Here is a 16511-nt window from a genome sequence, read left to right as displayed (position 1 = left end):
AATCGAGGGAGGTCACAGATTGTTGGGTATTTTAAAGAGTGAATTTGGGATTTTTTTATCAGAGAACTGGGTATTTTTAAACAGGTAACACCAGGATTCTTGCTAGTGACGCAAGTGGTGTGACACAGTAAGAAGAGCCTGCCCAGTACTGGCACTGGGCAAACAGTGGGAGTGCAAAAAAGGTGGCTGACCTCCTGACCATTTGGGGCCAGGAAGACATGTTTTGACATTTCAAAGCAGGCTACCACATTAAGCACATCTTCCAGGTGATAGCTGCACAAATGGCAGGGTGGAAGCACAAATGACAGCAGTGCCATGCAAAGGACAACTGTGCAGCAACAGCCCAATGGCAGCTAGCCCAGAGATGCAGGAGACTCTGCGACTGTGCCCCTGGAGTATGCCTAAAGGTCAACTGTCAGGATATGAGTGCATCTAATGGATCAGATCCTCCCTGGACTTAGGCATCTCCTAGCAAAAATGTACATTGCAACTGAGCTTAGACAAAAGTTAGGTGCCACAGTGATCAAATGGGATTACTTCCAAATTCCTCAGAAGCCCAATTGCACATGCCTAGTGAATACTGAAGGTTAAAATGGAGCAGTTTCCTGGACATAGGTGTTTTTCAAGCATGTTGTTTTATGGAACAGTGCTAAGAAGAACCTCCCTCAATCACAGGTCCCTAAATAATTTCTCGGTCCCACTTAGAGGACTATTGGAACAAACTTGATGCAGCACATAGATACTGCTGAAATTTTTTGTGTAATTTGAATGATGATCATGAAACAAAACTGTGTTTCTGAGAATCTCATTGTATTGTGAGTATTTCTGAGAGTCAGCTGTATAATATGGTTGAGGAAAAGGCAAATGTAAACCTAGGGTATATCATGTGAGGTATTTCACAGAAGGGAGAGTGAAGACTAGAGCCACTGTACAAGGCCCTGGAACTACACAATTGGTTACCATTGTTCAAGGTATATTAATTAATGCTGGAAGAGAGACAAAGAAAGTCTACTTGGAGGGACAGGGGAATAGAAACCCCCACTCTTTGGAGGACACTGGAAGAACTTGACTTATATGATCAAAGAAAATGGTCAAGGAGAATAATGGTTGAGAGGGGATATAGACTTATAGACTTATCGAAGTAGGGAAGTAGGGTCGGAAGGGACCTTGTAGACCTTCAAGTCCGACCCCCTGCCTGGGCAGGAGAAAAAACGGCTCAAATGATTCCAGCCAGGTAGGCATCAAGCCTCTTCTTAAAGACCAGATCCTAGCCGCCCTAACTGTGAAGTAGTGCTTATGGATGTCTAATCTAAACCTACTCTCCAACAACTTGTGGCCGTTATTCCTTGTCATGCCAGGGGCTGCTAGGGGAAACAAGGTCTCTCCCAAACCCTTCTGTCCCCCCCTAGTGAGTTTATAGACAGTCACCAGGTCCCCCCTCAGCCTTCTCTTGTGAAGGCTGAACAGCTTCAAGGTCCCGCAGTCTCTCATTGTAGGGTCTGCCCTGTAGTCCCCGGATCATGTGGGTGGCCCTCCTCTGGACCCGCTCAATGTTGTCCACATCCCTCCTGAAGCGGGGCACACAGAACTGGACGCAGTACTCCAGCTGTGGCCTGACCAGCATCGCATAGAGGGGGAGGATCACCTCCCTGGCTCTACTTGAGATGCACCTGTGGGTGCACGACAAGGTGTGGTTAGCCCTTCCACCTGTGACCTCTCATTGTTGGCCCATGTTCATCTTGGAGTCAATAATGACTCCAAGATCCCTTTCTGTGTCTGTGCTCTCAAGAAGGGAGTTTCCCATCTTATAAGTGTGCTGCTGGTTACTACTACCCAAGTGCAGCACCCTGCACTTGTCAGTATTGAAACACATCCTGTTTTTGTTAGCCTACCCCTGTAACCAATCCAGGTCTTGCTGCAGTCTTTCCCTCCCTACTAGCGTGCTCACCTCACCCCAAATTTTGGTATCATCAGCAAATTTAAACAGGTTGCTTTTCACCCCGTCGTCCAAATCACTGATAAAGAAATTGAACAGCGCAGGCCCAAGGACCGAGCCCTGGGGGACTCCGCTGCCCACTTCTCCTCAGGTCGAATATGACCCATCCACCACCACCCTCTGAGTGCGACCCTTCAGCCAATCTGCAATCCATCTGACTGTGTAGGCATCAATGCCACAGTCGCCCAAGATATGATGATTCTCTCTCTCTCTCTCTCTATATATATATCTAGATATATATATATATCTAGATATATATATATCTCAAGGATGACACCATGGAAGGCTGGAAGGGGAAATAATCCCTGACTAAACCAGCTTAGCCTGATCTTGAAAATTTCCAGTGATGGAGTGTCTCCAATTTATCTAGAGAGTTTGTTGCTATACCTCAGCATTGTCATTGTCAAAAAGTTCCTCCTAATATCCAACACAATTTCCTCTGCTGCACCTTGAGTCCAGTGCTTCTAGATTTCTTCCCAATGAACACATACAAAAGTCCATGTCCACCATCTGTGTAGTATCCCCTATGGTATTTCGAGACTATTATCAAATCATATTCCAGTCTTCTCTTCTCCAGACTAGTTATTTCATTTTTTCTTTGTAATTGTTGCTTCCCAGGCCCCAAATAATTTTGGTTGCTCTGCACTGCAGTCTTTCCACACTGTGAACATCCTACTTGAATAGTGTGGCCAAAAACTAGACCCATACTCCAAGTGATGCCGCACCAGTGCTGAACATAGTGTGCAAAATGCCATGTCAGCATTCAGAACATGAACACTTGGATTATCAGAAAAAATAAAGGATATACTTAACATATTTAAATCCATCTGCAAATTCCAAGAGATTTATATTTTCCCCATAAATGTATTTACAATCTGGCCTTAAAACATTATTTACAAGTCTGATCTGTAGATTGTAAAATCTGTGGCCTCCCTTCCTTTGATTTCAGTTGACTCTGGATCAGGCCCTACGAGGAAAATATTTCTAGCAATTTACATTTTTCCCATTTTCCTTCAGGGCTTTTCCAGGATTCTTATTTATGCACTTGAAGTGTACTGCTCTTGGTTTTTCATGCGTCTTCAAAAGGAGGATGCCCAACAAGATGGCATCTGCATTTAGACGAGCATCTGCTGGACTTCCTGGGACATGGGACAAAGTTCTAAGTTCAGCCCTAAAGTTTACATCTTTCTTGAAACAGTAGCGCTTCCACAGCAGTGCTATTTGTATTATCTTCATACAGGTAAATAGTGAGTAGATTCGGTACTACAAGATGGGGGTCAAAAGGATGTTTATAGGACCAGTAAGATGCACTGTCCTGCAATTCAAATGTTTATCTTTCTGCAGCACTTTGCTTGTTTTGAATGATTTTGAATGGTCAGGTTGTACCTGGGGAAACCAAAGCACAGAGAAAGACTGAACTGAAACATAGAGACCTCCACAGTGTAGAAAGTATTTAGCAAAGACAGGAGTAGATCCTAACTCTGTGGCCATACTCCATGTTCCAAGGAAGTCTCTGAAATTCTCTTGAGCCTTATATCTCAAGGGCTCTTCAACAAGAACACAAATATAAAGCAACCTCCCTCCTGCAACCGATTGGAGCTCCGTTTCATTAATGAGGTATGTATAGCTAAACAGGTTGGATGGTGATGGAAAATTTTGCTTGCTGATGAAAGAAGGGTGAACTTGGCTACTGTATTTTGACTTAGAAGTGCTAGGTTCTCTTTTATACAATGGAGAAAAAAGACATCCCCCCAGCAAGTTTCTGGGTGTGTTTTCAGGCCTTTTAAAATATTTTAGAATGGTGTAAACTAGCTTTAACGTGCTTGAGAACTAGGTGTGCTTGTGTTCCTGTATGCTGATGGGAACACAACTTTCTGATGCATCATTTATTAACACCCAAAAGCATTGTGTTTCCAAGAGAAAAGTAATAATGAAAGTCAAGGAAATGTGTACTGACACAGTCCATTGATAAGGATAGTAGTGTGATCCACTACTTATATTCAGCCTACAATAGATTTGGAGTTTAGTGTATAAATAGGCATGCTTCAGGTGATACTCAAAATCCTTCCACCGTTCTAAAACTTTGCCCTACCTCAGACTACCCAATTTATGTTCACAGAATAGCTATATTGCTTCCCTTTAATATAGCATCAAGTCAAAAGGAAATGCAGTATTTGTGAACTGGGGAAGTAACAAATTATTATTTTTTAATTATCTTTGGATCAGCTCAACTGATTTCCCTTTGTGTTAAAATTTTTAAAGTGATGGATGGAGGGAGTTATCAAAAAATCAAAAGCTTACGAGGTTTCCAATTTAGCACTTGCTTGGTGCTTCTAGATTCACAGTCCCAATCTGAGATTTTGTATGATGTCCCTATGTCATACTGCTTTGGTGAAAGTTATTCATGAGCATACCTTAGTTCTCTCACCTGTAAAATGGGGAAAATAATGCTTACTTAATATTTTTTAATAATATAGTGCCTTAGAATATTACCAGAAGACAAATCACTAGAATTTGGACTTGGATTTTCAAGTGCTATTAAAGGTCAGTGACTGTGAAGTAATATTGGATTTCAGTAAGACTTGTACTTCTAAATGAAGTTCCTTAGGAAACTTTTGACAAACCAGATTTTGCTGGGAGATGCAGATGTGTTAAAGGAAACTGTTTGAGTTTGTTTCAGGAAACACCTTAGCAACGTAAGAGACTTTTTTGGTTTATTTCCAGTCTACTTCATGAGTTGTAGTGGATACTGGGATTGTAAAATTCATTTCTTGAGTATGCAATCTGCAGGCAGACTAATAACACCAGCCTATCCAGCATCTAGGCAGCTATGTGGGATACGCAGAAATGAAGACATTTGGGCTGCTGAAGTTCCTCATACCAAGCGAGGAACCCAGACACATAGGGTGGCCTAGTCATCCCATTAACTTGGTTCTAGGTCTTTTCCATGGAGCCTGGAAGATCTGTGAAATTTCAGACTCAAGTTGTAGCTCTCAGGACTGCCTGACAATCCTCTGCGAAGCCAAGACCTTGGAGATAGGAGATTCAAAACCAAGTGATCCGTTTCCAGGCCAGAAGACGTATAACCTGGCATCCCTACCTCCACGTCATTTGCAAAATTAAATCATATTAAAATATTGTTGTGGAATTATTGAATAATATTTTTCCTCCTCTGTGAAACTGCCCTTGCTTCTAGCTGCTCCACTGGAGGTTGAGAAAACAGCGGGCTGGCCCTCCCCTGAAGCTCTTTCAAGCCCTGTGCCTCAATAGTCTAATAGGAGCATGGGGCTGGGACCTGCCCCTGACTGCAACAGTTACCAGCCCCTGCTCTGCAGTCATGGGGAGGGGGCTGGGGAGCCTGTTTCCTGCCCAGCTCCATGATCACAGAGTTTTGTGGGGAACAGCCTGTTCCCAGCCCCCACTCCATGATCATGATAGCAGAGCTGCAGCTCCAAACAATCTTCCCAGCCCTCACTCCATGATTGTAATTGGGGAAGAGGGAATGAAAACTTCTTGCTGCTGGCCCATGGGGATATTGTCCCTGCCCAGGCTCTGGTGCCCCAGCAGCAGGCAGCTCCCGGAGTCAGGGAACAATTTCCTGCTCCCAGCAGTCCAGCTGACCAGATGTAAATTTGCTCCCAGTCAGTCATCTACACATTCAGTAAGTAATTGCAAGTAAATTGTATTGACGGGTAGAAAATTTACTCATGATTGGAGTAAATTACCGTGCAGCAATCATCTGCACACATAGAAAGTGACACATACTGAGCAGTAATTTTTTTAATCTGTAGTAAAGCAACTCATATAGACAAGCCCAATGAGTCGCAAAAAAAGCAGCAAGGAGGAAGAAGTATAATAGTCACCATATGACTATTTCAGGTGCTGTTGGCTGTTGGCTTCCCTCTGCTTTGATAACATCAACTTGATCAGGTGACCATACTTGGACAGAATTTACACATGAATGTCTGCGGAGGAAATGCAATCAGGAAGTGTGTTCTAAATCTCTAAATGCCTTATGGCATTTCTCATGTGTTCATAGGTGGGTCCTGTGTTTGGTGCAGCCATGGGAAACCACACCGTGTGCAAGAGTTCATCCTCCTGGGATTCCCTGGCACATGGTACTTCCGCTTCTCCCTCAGTGTGGTGGTTTCTGTGATATATGGCCTGACGGTCATAGAGAATGTTTCCATCATAACCTTGGTGTGGACCACCACACGTCTCCACACCCCCATGTACTATTTCCTCTGCAATCTATCCTTCCTGGAGATCTGGTACACCACAGCCTGTGTCCCCAAAGCCATGGGTGTCCTCTTGGGGAACAGCCAAACCATCTCTTTCACTGATTGCATCTTGCAGCTGTTCCTTCTTCTCTCCTTGGGCTCTACAGAGTGTTTTCTACTGGCTGTTATGGCCTATGACCGCTACCTGGCTATCTGCCACCCCCTGCGCTATAGCTCCCTCATGAGCAACACTATCTGTATTCAGTTGACCTTTGCCTCATGGCTGAGTGCTTTTCTGGGTATCTCTGTGCTAGTATTCCTTGTATCCAGGCTGTCTTTCTGTGGCCCTAACATCATCAATCACTTTTTTTGTGACATTGATTCCTTGATAGCTCTGTCCTGCACTGACACAAGCTTTGTTGAGTTGACAGTATTTTTTGCATCAATTATTGTTGTTGTGGCCTCATGTGCTATTACCTTGATCTCCTACATCTACGTAATCTCGACCATATTGAAAATCCGGTCAGCCCAAGGCTGGCGAAATGCCTTTTCCACTTGCTCTGCCCATCTCACCGTTGTGGCTTTATGGTTTGGCTCCACCATTTTTCTGTATGTCAAGACTTCTGCACTAAATTCTTTGGACTTGAGCAAGTTCATCAACATTTTTACTGCTATAATAACTCCACTGCTAAACCCTTTCATTTACACTCTAAGGAACAACGACGTGAAGCAAGCCTTGAACAAGGCATTCAATAAAATGTGAAGTGGTTTTCAAACAACATGGGCATAATGGGCACATCCAGATGAGTGTACGTGCCTCCTGTGGTGTTTTAAAACATTGAGACACTGCAAGAGGCACGCTGAAGCCAAGAAAAATGTTTCCCGTGCTGCACATTTGCAGGACAGGGTCTAAATTTATATAAAAAAAACACCCGCAAAAGAAAAGCGGGGCAAGCCATGCTTTTGTAGCATCCCTTGGAGCAACCAGGGGGTCGCTCCTCCAAAGACATACTCTGGCACACAGCCAAAGCATCTCTATAACTACCCATTGCCTCAGTGCTGCAGAACATTGTCACCATGAGGGGCAAACAGGAGTGGTGCAGGCTGCAGCATATCTCAGACCCAGGCTCTGTGCCAGATAAGTAGGGACTAGGGCTGGGAGGGACTGGAGGTGAGGGGCTCTATGGATGTAGGGGACTGTGTGTGGGTGTTGGGCTGTTTGGGAGGGTTGGGTCCCTTGCCTGCCCCCCACATGGCCAACATCCCCACACTATAGCAGTGGCCGTGGGGAGCTCAAGGCCCTCCAAGAAGAGTGCCCCCACCCCCACAGCACAATGCCTCACAATGAAGCCCTGGCCACCTGACAACTGGCGCCTCCTGTGCCACATATTGTAGGCCCGCCTGGGAAGACTAGGCCACTTTGGCTGTCAACTGGGGTCCCAGTACTGCATGCAGGGGCTGCACATCAGGCAAGGCTGGGTCCTGCCTCCACGTAACTAGCCCAAGCTAGCACAATGGCATGTGGGGCACTTGAAGGCAGGACTTCTTGGCCCGATGTGTGGCCCCTGTGAGCAGTGCTGGGACCCTGGGTTACAGCCCCAGTGGTCCGGTGCTGCCCAAAGGTGCATGGCCCCAGGTTGGGCTGTGTCAAGCCCACAACATGTGGCACAGGTGGCGCTGGGTGTCAGGTGGCCAGATCCTTACCACGCTGCAGGGAGGCACTGCCAGAAGTGGGCCCTCAGTGGGCCCCATGGCTGCTGCTGCCGGGGGGGGCTTGCAGGGGGGCAGTCAGTGTGCATTGCAGTGAGGCCTGTGCACCCTGTGGGAGGCAGGGGATCCAACCCTCCTGAGCAGCCCCCCTCCCCAACCCCTCAAGCCCGCAACAATTCAGCCACAAACCCCTCACCCACGTATCCTGCCCCGCACCCCCCACAAACCCTACACCCACCCACAAAGTCCTCCAACCCCTACAGAAACCTCACACTCACCCACCTCTTCCCACCCCCAAATCCCATATCCCCTGCACGAATCTCACACCCTGTGTGCCCAGGGGGGCACTAGGGATGAGAGAGACCTGCTGGTGGGACCTGCAGCTGTGGGGACAATTGCCACATTGCAGCTCTGCCCTGTGCCCACACTGGTGCTAGGACATACACCACATCCTGGGATGGGGTCCTGGTCCCAGGAACCCCTTGGGGGTATGTAGGTCTGGGGGCATGGGTAGAGGTGGCAGCAGGTGGGGGAGGAAGGGGCTGGGGGCAGTGTTTTTGGTAGGGAAGGACTCCAGAGCCCCCATGCCCCACTACAGCAGCCTGCAGACTGGCAGAAAAGGAAAGGGCCTTGAACAGCCCAGTCCCTGAGTCCCTGTTGAGGGCTTCCTAGGAACAGCATGGCAATAGTTGGGGCCTGGTCACAGGCTCAGGGAGCAGAGGAGCAAGGACTGGCACTGCTCAGAGCCACAAAGCAGTGCGTGGGGAGCTGCAGCTGAACCCATGTCCTAGTGCTAGGACGGAGCTGCTGTAGGAAAGGAGCTAGTGGGGGCAGGGAGGGGCTGCAGATCAGGAATAAGGGGCACTGTGAGGGATATGCATTGAGACTGAAAGGCAATGGCAGGGGCAGGACCCTTGTATATCAGTGCTGCTCAGCACTCCACATTCTGGTGAAGGAAGGAGGCAGGAGCAGCTCTTATTTTTTTGTGTTAAAAAAAGCCCAAAAGCAAATGCCAAAGTGTATAGATATTTAGAATTTTTATTATTATGATAGTGGCACTGGTAAACTTCCAAATCCCTTTAAAATTGGAAATATATCAATAAAGCATTGCCCAACTGATTGATCAGTCTCCTTATATAGTGGTGTTTTGTTTTAATCATGGAAAAGCACATCTTAAGGCTATTTAAAGACTGAATTTGAGACTTTCTTTTTAACAGAGAATTTGTGATATTTAAACATGGAGCAACAGGACTCCTTCTAAAGAGGCAAGTGGTGAGATCTAGGCAGAGAAGCCTGCCCAGGATTGGCACTAGGGGGGCCCAGATGGAGAGCAAATAAGGTGGCTGACCTCCTAAACATTTGGGGCCAGGAAGACATGCTTTGACAGTTCAAAGCAGGCTAGCACACTGAGCACATCTTCCCGGCGATAAATGCCCAATGGCAGGCTAGGACACACATGGCAGAAGTGCCGTAGAACAGCCAACTGTGCAGCCTCAGCCCATTGACAGCTGGCCCAGATGTGCAGGAGGCTCTGCTGCAATGCCCAAGCAGTATGCCTAAGTCAGCTGTATGATGTAGCTCAGGAAAAGCCTTGTTACCCCAAAGCTTCCTCTCCCAGTTCAGGGGAAAGGTTCAATTCACCCTGGCTGGCCACTCCAGTTGCAGGGACTGGGCATATAGGTAGGCCCAGATATTGGGTTCTGACTATGTCCACCTCAGTGCTCAGCTAAGGAGGTAACAACCTAGGAAGCACCACTTTGCAAGGCAGGTGGAGGCCCCCAGGTTCAAAGCCATGGCTTGACAGAAAGTCAGGATATGAGCCCATCTAATGGATCAGAAACTCTGTGGACTTAGGCACCTTCTAGCATAAATGTTCATTGCAACTGAGCTTAGACAACAGTTAGGTCCCACAGTGATCAAACAGGATTACGTCCCAGTTGCTCAGAAGCCCAATTGTAGATGCCTAGTGTGGCGGGCCAGTAGGGGGCACTCCTGTGTTGAGCCACCCACCTCCCTGCTCCCGACCACCTTCCAGGCTCCGAATGCCTCCCTTATGTCTGGCCGACCCCCTTCCCGGAGCACACTCGCTAGCCTGGGGGTAACGTAGCTGCCACCACCCCGAGAATGGACTCACTCTCGGCCCTGTGTCCTCGGGGAAACACAGGCCTAAAGTTCTATGGGTACTTGACCCAGTACAGGCACTTGGGGCACTTCCCTAAGTCGGGGGCAAAAAATAAAGTCTCCCTTAGTCCACAGACCTAAGGGGTCTCTTAGGCATAATTTAGACCCACCCCTCAATAAGTCTCCCACACCAGTCACGAAGGAAGACTTTATTGGTTAGAGGGGTAGGGTCAAAATAGGGTACAAGATTGAGTAATATCCTAGAAATCCTAAAGAGCAAACAGTCTGGCTGAGGTAGCCTTTTGATCATGCATCTAAGTTACTGCCAACTAGATATCTAATCAGAACTCGCGTAGCTTACTCACAAGCGTCTTCCAAAGTTTCCCCTCTGGAGGCAGGCGGTTTCCAGCTCATGAGTTTTGGGGTGAGAGAGAGCCAGTTTCAGATGGTAAGGCTTCTCTGTGTCCCCCGCATGGCTGCTGCCCCCTCCTCCCGGGCAGTCCTAACTTCTATAGCCCCTGTGACCTCATTCACCTGGAGGTCAGCTCCAGTTGACTGTCCGCCAACCAATTTGAAATACATCACCAGTTACCAGGCAGATTCCAGCCTACCAGGTAGAAGCCCCTCACCCAGGTAACTGATGCCAGTCACGTAGGCAGAGGGAGCAGGTTTCCCCCCTCCCTCAGGAATGCAGCCACCTCAAGTTACCTAAAGAGAGAGACTGAGGTGTGAATCCTCTGTGATGGGCCCATCTTGATCTCATTGTCACAGGGCAGACAATTTGGGGAGAAACCAAGGTGGCTTTCTGCCACACCTAGTAAATATGGAAGCCTAAAATGGAAGGATTTCCTGGATCTGGTTCTTTAAGCTTGCTGTAGTGTGGAACAGTGCCAAGAAGAGACTCACTCAAACATAGGTGCCTGAAAACTTTCTCAGTCCAATTTAGAGGCCTATTGGATCAAACTTAATGAGGCACTTAGATACCTCTGAAAATGTGGGCCCTGATGGTCTATGAAATAAAACTGTGTTTCTGAGTATCTCTTTGTAGTGTGAGTATCTCTATGAGTCAACTGTATAATGTGGTTGAGGAACAGGCAAATGTAATCCAAGGGACTATCAGGTGAGATATTTCACAGAAGAGAGGGGGAACTTAGAGCGACTGTACAAGGCCCTGGCACTACACATGTGGTTGTCCTTTTTCAAGGTATATCAATTAATCTTGGAAGAGAGACAAAGAAGGGCTAGTAGGAGCAACAGGGGAATGGACTGTCTCACCCACTGGAGGACACTGGAAGAGTTTGACTTATATGATCAAAGAAAATGGTCAAGGAAAATCATAGAATCATAGAAGCAGGGCCGGAAGAGACCTTGTAGATATTCAAGTCTGACCCCCCCCGGGTGGGAGAAAAGACTGGACTCAAATGAGTCCAGCCAGGTAGTCATCAAGCCTCTTCTTAAAGATCCCCAGGGTAGAGGCCAGCACCACTTCCCTAGGAAGTTGGTTCCAGCTCCTAGCTGCCCTAACTGTGAAGTAGTTCTTGCGGATGTCTAATCTAAATCTACTGTCTAATAACTTGTGTCCATTATTCCTTGTCATGCCAGGGGGCGCTGGGGAAACAGTGTCTCCCTTAAACCCTTCTGGTCCCCCCTAGTGAGTTTATAGACAGTCACCAGGTCCCCCCTCAGCCTTCTCTTGTGAAGGCTGAACAGGTTCAGGTCCTGCAGTCTTTCAATGTACAGTCTGCCCTGTAGTCCCTGGATCATATGGGTGGCCCTCTTCTGGACCCTTTCAATGTTGTCCACATCCCTCCTGAAATGGGGCACACAGAACTGGATGCAGTACTCCAGCTGTGGCCTGACCAACGTCGAATAGAGGGGGAGGATCACCTCCCTGGCTCTACTTGAGATGCACCTGTGGATGCACGACAAGGTCCGGTTAGCCCTACCAACCGTAACCTCGCATTGTCGGCCCATGTTCATCTTGGAGTCAATAATGACTCCAAGATCCCTTTCTGCCTCCATGCTCTCAAGAAGGGAGTTTCCCATTCTGTAAGTGTGCTCCTGGTTTCTAGGATGGGGTGGGAGATGGTGTCAAAGGCCTTGCTGAAGTCTAGAAAGACTACGTCCACAGCGACACCTGCATCCATTGCCTTTGTGACCTGATCATAAAAGGCAATTAGGTTGGTCTGACATGACCTGCCCCTAATGAAACCGTGCTGGTTGCCCTTGAGCATCATCCCTGAAGCCGGCCCATCACAGATGTGTTCCTTGAGGATCTTCTTAAAGAGTTTCCCAAGGATAGAGGTAAGACTGATGGGCCTATAGTTGCCCGGGTCCTCTCTCTTCCCTTTTTTGAAGATGGGGACCACGTTAGCTATCTTCCAGTCATCTGGCACCTGGCCTGAGCACCACGAGTGCTCGTAAAGCCATGCCAAAGGCCCTGCAATAACCCCAGCTAGCTCCCTCAACAACCTGGCCTTAAGACATTATTTGCAAGTCTGATCTGTAGGTAGCAAAATCTGTGGCCTCCCTTTCTTGATTTCAATTGACTTTGGATCAGGCCCTAGAAGGACAATATTTTTAGCAATTTGCATGCAGTTCCATGATCCTTTGGGGTCCAAAGGACTTTTATAGGACCAGTAAGATTCACTGTCCTGCAATTCAAATGTTTATCTTTCTGCAGCATTTTGCTTATTTTGAATGAGTTTGAATGGTCAAGTTGTACCTGGGGAAACCAAAGCATAGGGAAAGACTGAACTGAAACATTGAGACCCCCACAGTGTAGGAAGTATTTAGCAAAGACAGGAGTAAATCCTAACTGTGTGACCATACTCCGTGTTCCAAGGAAGTCTGAAATTCTCTTGAGCTAAAATCTCAAGGGCTCTTCAACAGGAACACAAATATAAAATAACCGTCCTCCTGCAACTTATTGGAGCTCCATTTCATTAATGAGGTATGTACAGATAAAGAGGTTGGATGGTGATGGAAAGTGTTTCTTGCTGATGAAAGAAGGGTGGAATTGGCTACTGTATTTTGACTTAGAAGTGGTAGGTTCTCTTTTATACTATGGAGGAATATGACATCCCTCCAGCATTTTTCCAGGCCTTTTTTAGCAGTTGAGAATGGTGTAAACTAGCTTTAATATGCTTGAGAACTAGGTGAGCTTGTACTGTTGCATGCTGATGGGAGCACAGCTTTATGATGCATCATTTATTAATAACCAAAAGCATCATGTTTCCTTTGGAGAGAAAAGTAATGACAGCAATTAAAGGAAATGTGTGCTGACAAGGTCCATTGACAAAGATGGTAGTGTAATCCACTACCTAAATGCAACTTACCATTCATTTAGAGTTTAGTGTATTAATAAGTAGGCATGCTTCTGGTGATACTAACTCAAAACCCTTCCACCATTCTAAAACTTTGTCTTGCCTCAGGCTAATCAATTTTCACAGAATAGCTATATTGCTTCCCTTTAATAGGATCAAGTCAAAATAAAATAAGGTTTTTTGTGAACTGTGTAAGTAACAGATCCCATTTGGACTTTCCTTTGTAATTATGGATCAACTGAAAATATTTCCCTTTGAGTTAAAATTTTAAAATTGGTGGAAGGAGGGAGTTCTCAAAAAATCAAACCCTTACAAGGTTTTCAATTTAGCACATGTTCAGCATTTCTAGAGTCACAATTGCAAGCTGAGATCTTGTATTCTGTCCATATGTCATATTGCTTTGGTTAAAGCTACTCATGAGCTCACCTTAGTCCCCTCACCTGTAAAATGTGGGAAAGAATGCTTATTTAATAATCCTTAATAATACGCTGTTTTAGCATAGAATTTGGGCCTAAAACTTCAGAGAGACTGGTGGTGGGCTGTAATTGGGCACCTGTCTATCACCTACTGATCACCTCAATTTACATTTTAACTCACTGGCTTTCTTGTATATCTACTGGCCTTTGGCTGCTTTACCATTCCATCCAGGGAGAGCACAGACCATCTGCAGGTGCTTCCTCAGCCTGTGGAAGCGTGTTTGTGTCCAAAAACTTTCTAAGAACTATTTTTCCAGCTATTTGAGTTGGTTTAATAAAAGGTATCGCATTTACTCAAATAACTGTCTGCCTGCGTCCTTAGACGAACACAGCTGCAACCTATACCCTAGAATTTGGGCCAAGATTTTCAAGTTCTATTAAATGTCAGTGACTTGAAGTAATAGTGGATTTCAGAAGGACTTGCAAGTCTAAATTAAGTGTTTTAGGACTCTTTTGACAAATCAGTTTTCTTGGGAAATGCAGATGTGTTAAAGAAAAAAATGAGTTTGTTTCAGGAAACACCTTAGAAATGTAAGACACTTCCTTGGTGTCTTTCCAGTCTATGACTTAGCCTGTAGTGGATCCTGCAATTGTAGGATCCATTACTTGAGTATGCAACCTCCAGGCACACTAGTAACACCAGGTCATCCTGGCTCCCCACTGCTGTGTGGGATACCCAGAAATGAGGACATTTGGGCTACTGAAGTCCCTCTTACCAAACGAGGAACCCAGACACAGAGGGTGCCCTAATCGTCCCATTAACTCTGTTCTCTGTTTTTTCCAAGGAGCCTGGAAGATCCTTGAAATTTCAGACTCAAGTTATAGCTCTCAGGACTGCCTGACTATCCTCTGTGAAGCCAAGGCCTTGGAGATAGGGGATTCAACCATGTGATCCATATCCAAGCCAGAAGATTTATAATCTGGCATCCCTACCTCAATGTCATTTGCAAAATTAAATCATTTTAAAATATTGCTATGGAATTATTGAATAATATTTTTCCTTCTCTGTGAAATTGCCCTCGCTTCTAGCTGCTCCACTGGTGGATTGTGGATCAGGGGGCTGGGACCTGACCTTCCGAGGCAGGTCTTTCAAGCCCCGTGCCTCCATAGTCCAATGAGGACTCGGGGCTGGGACCTGTCTCTGACCAGGACAGTTACCATCCCCCACTCTGCAGTCATGGGGAGGGGGCTGGGGAGCCTGTTTCCCGCCCAGCTCTTTGATCACAGAGTTTTGTACTGTCCAGTAAGCATCTGCACCTGTAGACAGAGACACATACTGTGCAGTAATTTGTTGTAATTTCGAATAAAGCGTCCCATGTAGATGAGCCCACTGAGAGAGTCACAAGAAAAGCAGAAAGGAGGAAGATGTATAATCCTCACCATATGACTCCTTAACGTGCAGTTGGCCATTGACTTCCCTTTGCCCCAATGATTTAAGCTTCATGGGGTGACCATATATGGACAGAACTCAAACATGAATGTTTGAGGAGGAAATAACATCCAGAAGTCTCTTTTATATGCTTAAATGTCTTTTGATCTCTCATGTTTTCACAGGTGAATCCTGAGTCTGGCATAGGCATGGGGAACCACACCAATATGCAAGAGTTCATCCTCCTGGGATTCCCTGGCACATGGTACTTCCGCTTCTCCCTCAGTGTGGTGTTTTCTGTGATGTATGCCCTGACGGTCATAGGGAACGTGTCCATCATAGCCTTGGTGTGGACCACCGCACGTCTCCACACCCCCATGTACTATTTCCTCTGCAATCTATCCTTCCTGGAGATCTGGTACACCACAGCCTGTGTCCCCAAAGCCGTGGGTGTCCTCTTGGGGAACAGCCAAACCATCTCTTTCACTAATTGCATCTTGCAATTGTTTGTTGTTTTCTCCCTGGGCTCTACAGAGTGTTTTCTGCTGGCTGTTATGGCCTATGACCGCTACCTGGCTATCTGCCACCCCCTGCGCTATAGCTCCCTCATGAGCAACACCGTCTGTATTCAGTTGGCCTTTGCCTCATGGCTGAGTGCTTTTCTGGGTATCTCTGTGCTAGTATTCCTTGTATCCAGGCTGTCTTTCTGTGGCCCTAACATCATCAATCACTTTTTTTGTGACATGGATTCCTGGATAGCTCTGTCCTGCACTGACACAAGTCTGGTTAAGTTGACAGCATTCTTTGCTTCAATAATTGTTGTTGTGGCCTCATGTGCTGTAACTTTGACCTCCTACATCTACATAATCTCCACTATATTGAAAATCCAGTCAGCCCAAGGCCGGCGAAAGGCCTTTTCCACTTGCTCTGCCCATCTCACCGTTGTGATTATTTGGTTTGGCTCCACCATTTTTCTGTATGTCAAGACTTCTGCACCAAATTCATTGGACAGGAACAAGTTCATCAATAGTTTTAATACTATAATAACGCCACTGCTAAACCCTTTCATTTACACTCTAAGGAACAAAGAAGTGAAGCAAGCCTTGAGCAAGGCGTTCAGTAAAATGTGAAGTGGTTTTCAAACAGCATGGGCATAATGGGCACATTCAGGCTAGCGCACATGTCCCTCTTGTGGCATCTCAAAGCACTTTGAGACCCTGCGAAAGTCATACTAGGACCACGAAAATGTTCCTCATGCTGCATATTTTAGCACAGGCTCTTTATTTGATTCCT

At 46.3% G+C, this 16511-nt stretch overlaps 1 protein-coding gene and 1 pseudogene across 1 annotated transcript; both read left to right on the top strand.

Annotated features, from left to right (window-relative positions):
• The first annotated feature begins 6059 nt into the window (after positions 1–6059).
• On the top strand, positions 6060–6979 carry LOC149862196 (olfactory receptor 6F1-like; annotated as a pseudogene).
• Positions 6980–15427: 8448 nt separating this feature from the next.
• LOC149862195 (olfactory receptor 6F1-like) lies at positions 15428–16348 on the top strand. Its single transcript, XM_090055360.1, has one exon. It carries the CDS (start codon positions 15428–15430, stop codon positions 16346–16348), a length of 921 nt encoding a protein of 306 aa, XP_089911486.1.
• Positions 16349–16511: the final 163 nt, after the last annotated feature.

The sequence above is a fragment of the Crocodylus siamensis genome, chromosome 6, assembly GCF_052110815.1.
Source record: "Crocodylus siamensis isolate JL-2025a chromosome 6, ASM5211081v1, whole genome shotgun sequence".
Lineage (NCBI taxonomy): Eukaryota > Metazoa > Chordata > Crocodylia > Crocodylidae > Crocodylus > Crocodylus siamensis.
This window is presented reverse-complemented; position numbering and strand designations above follow the sequence as displayed.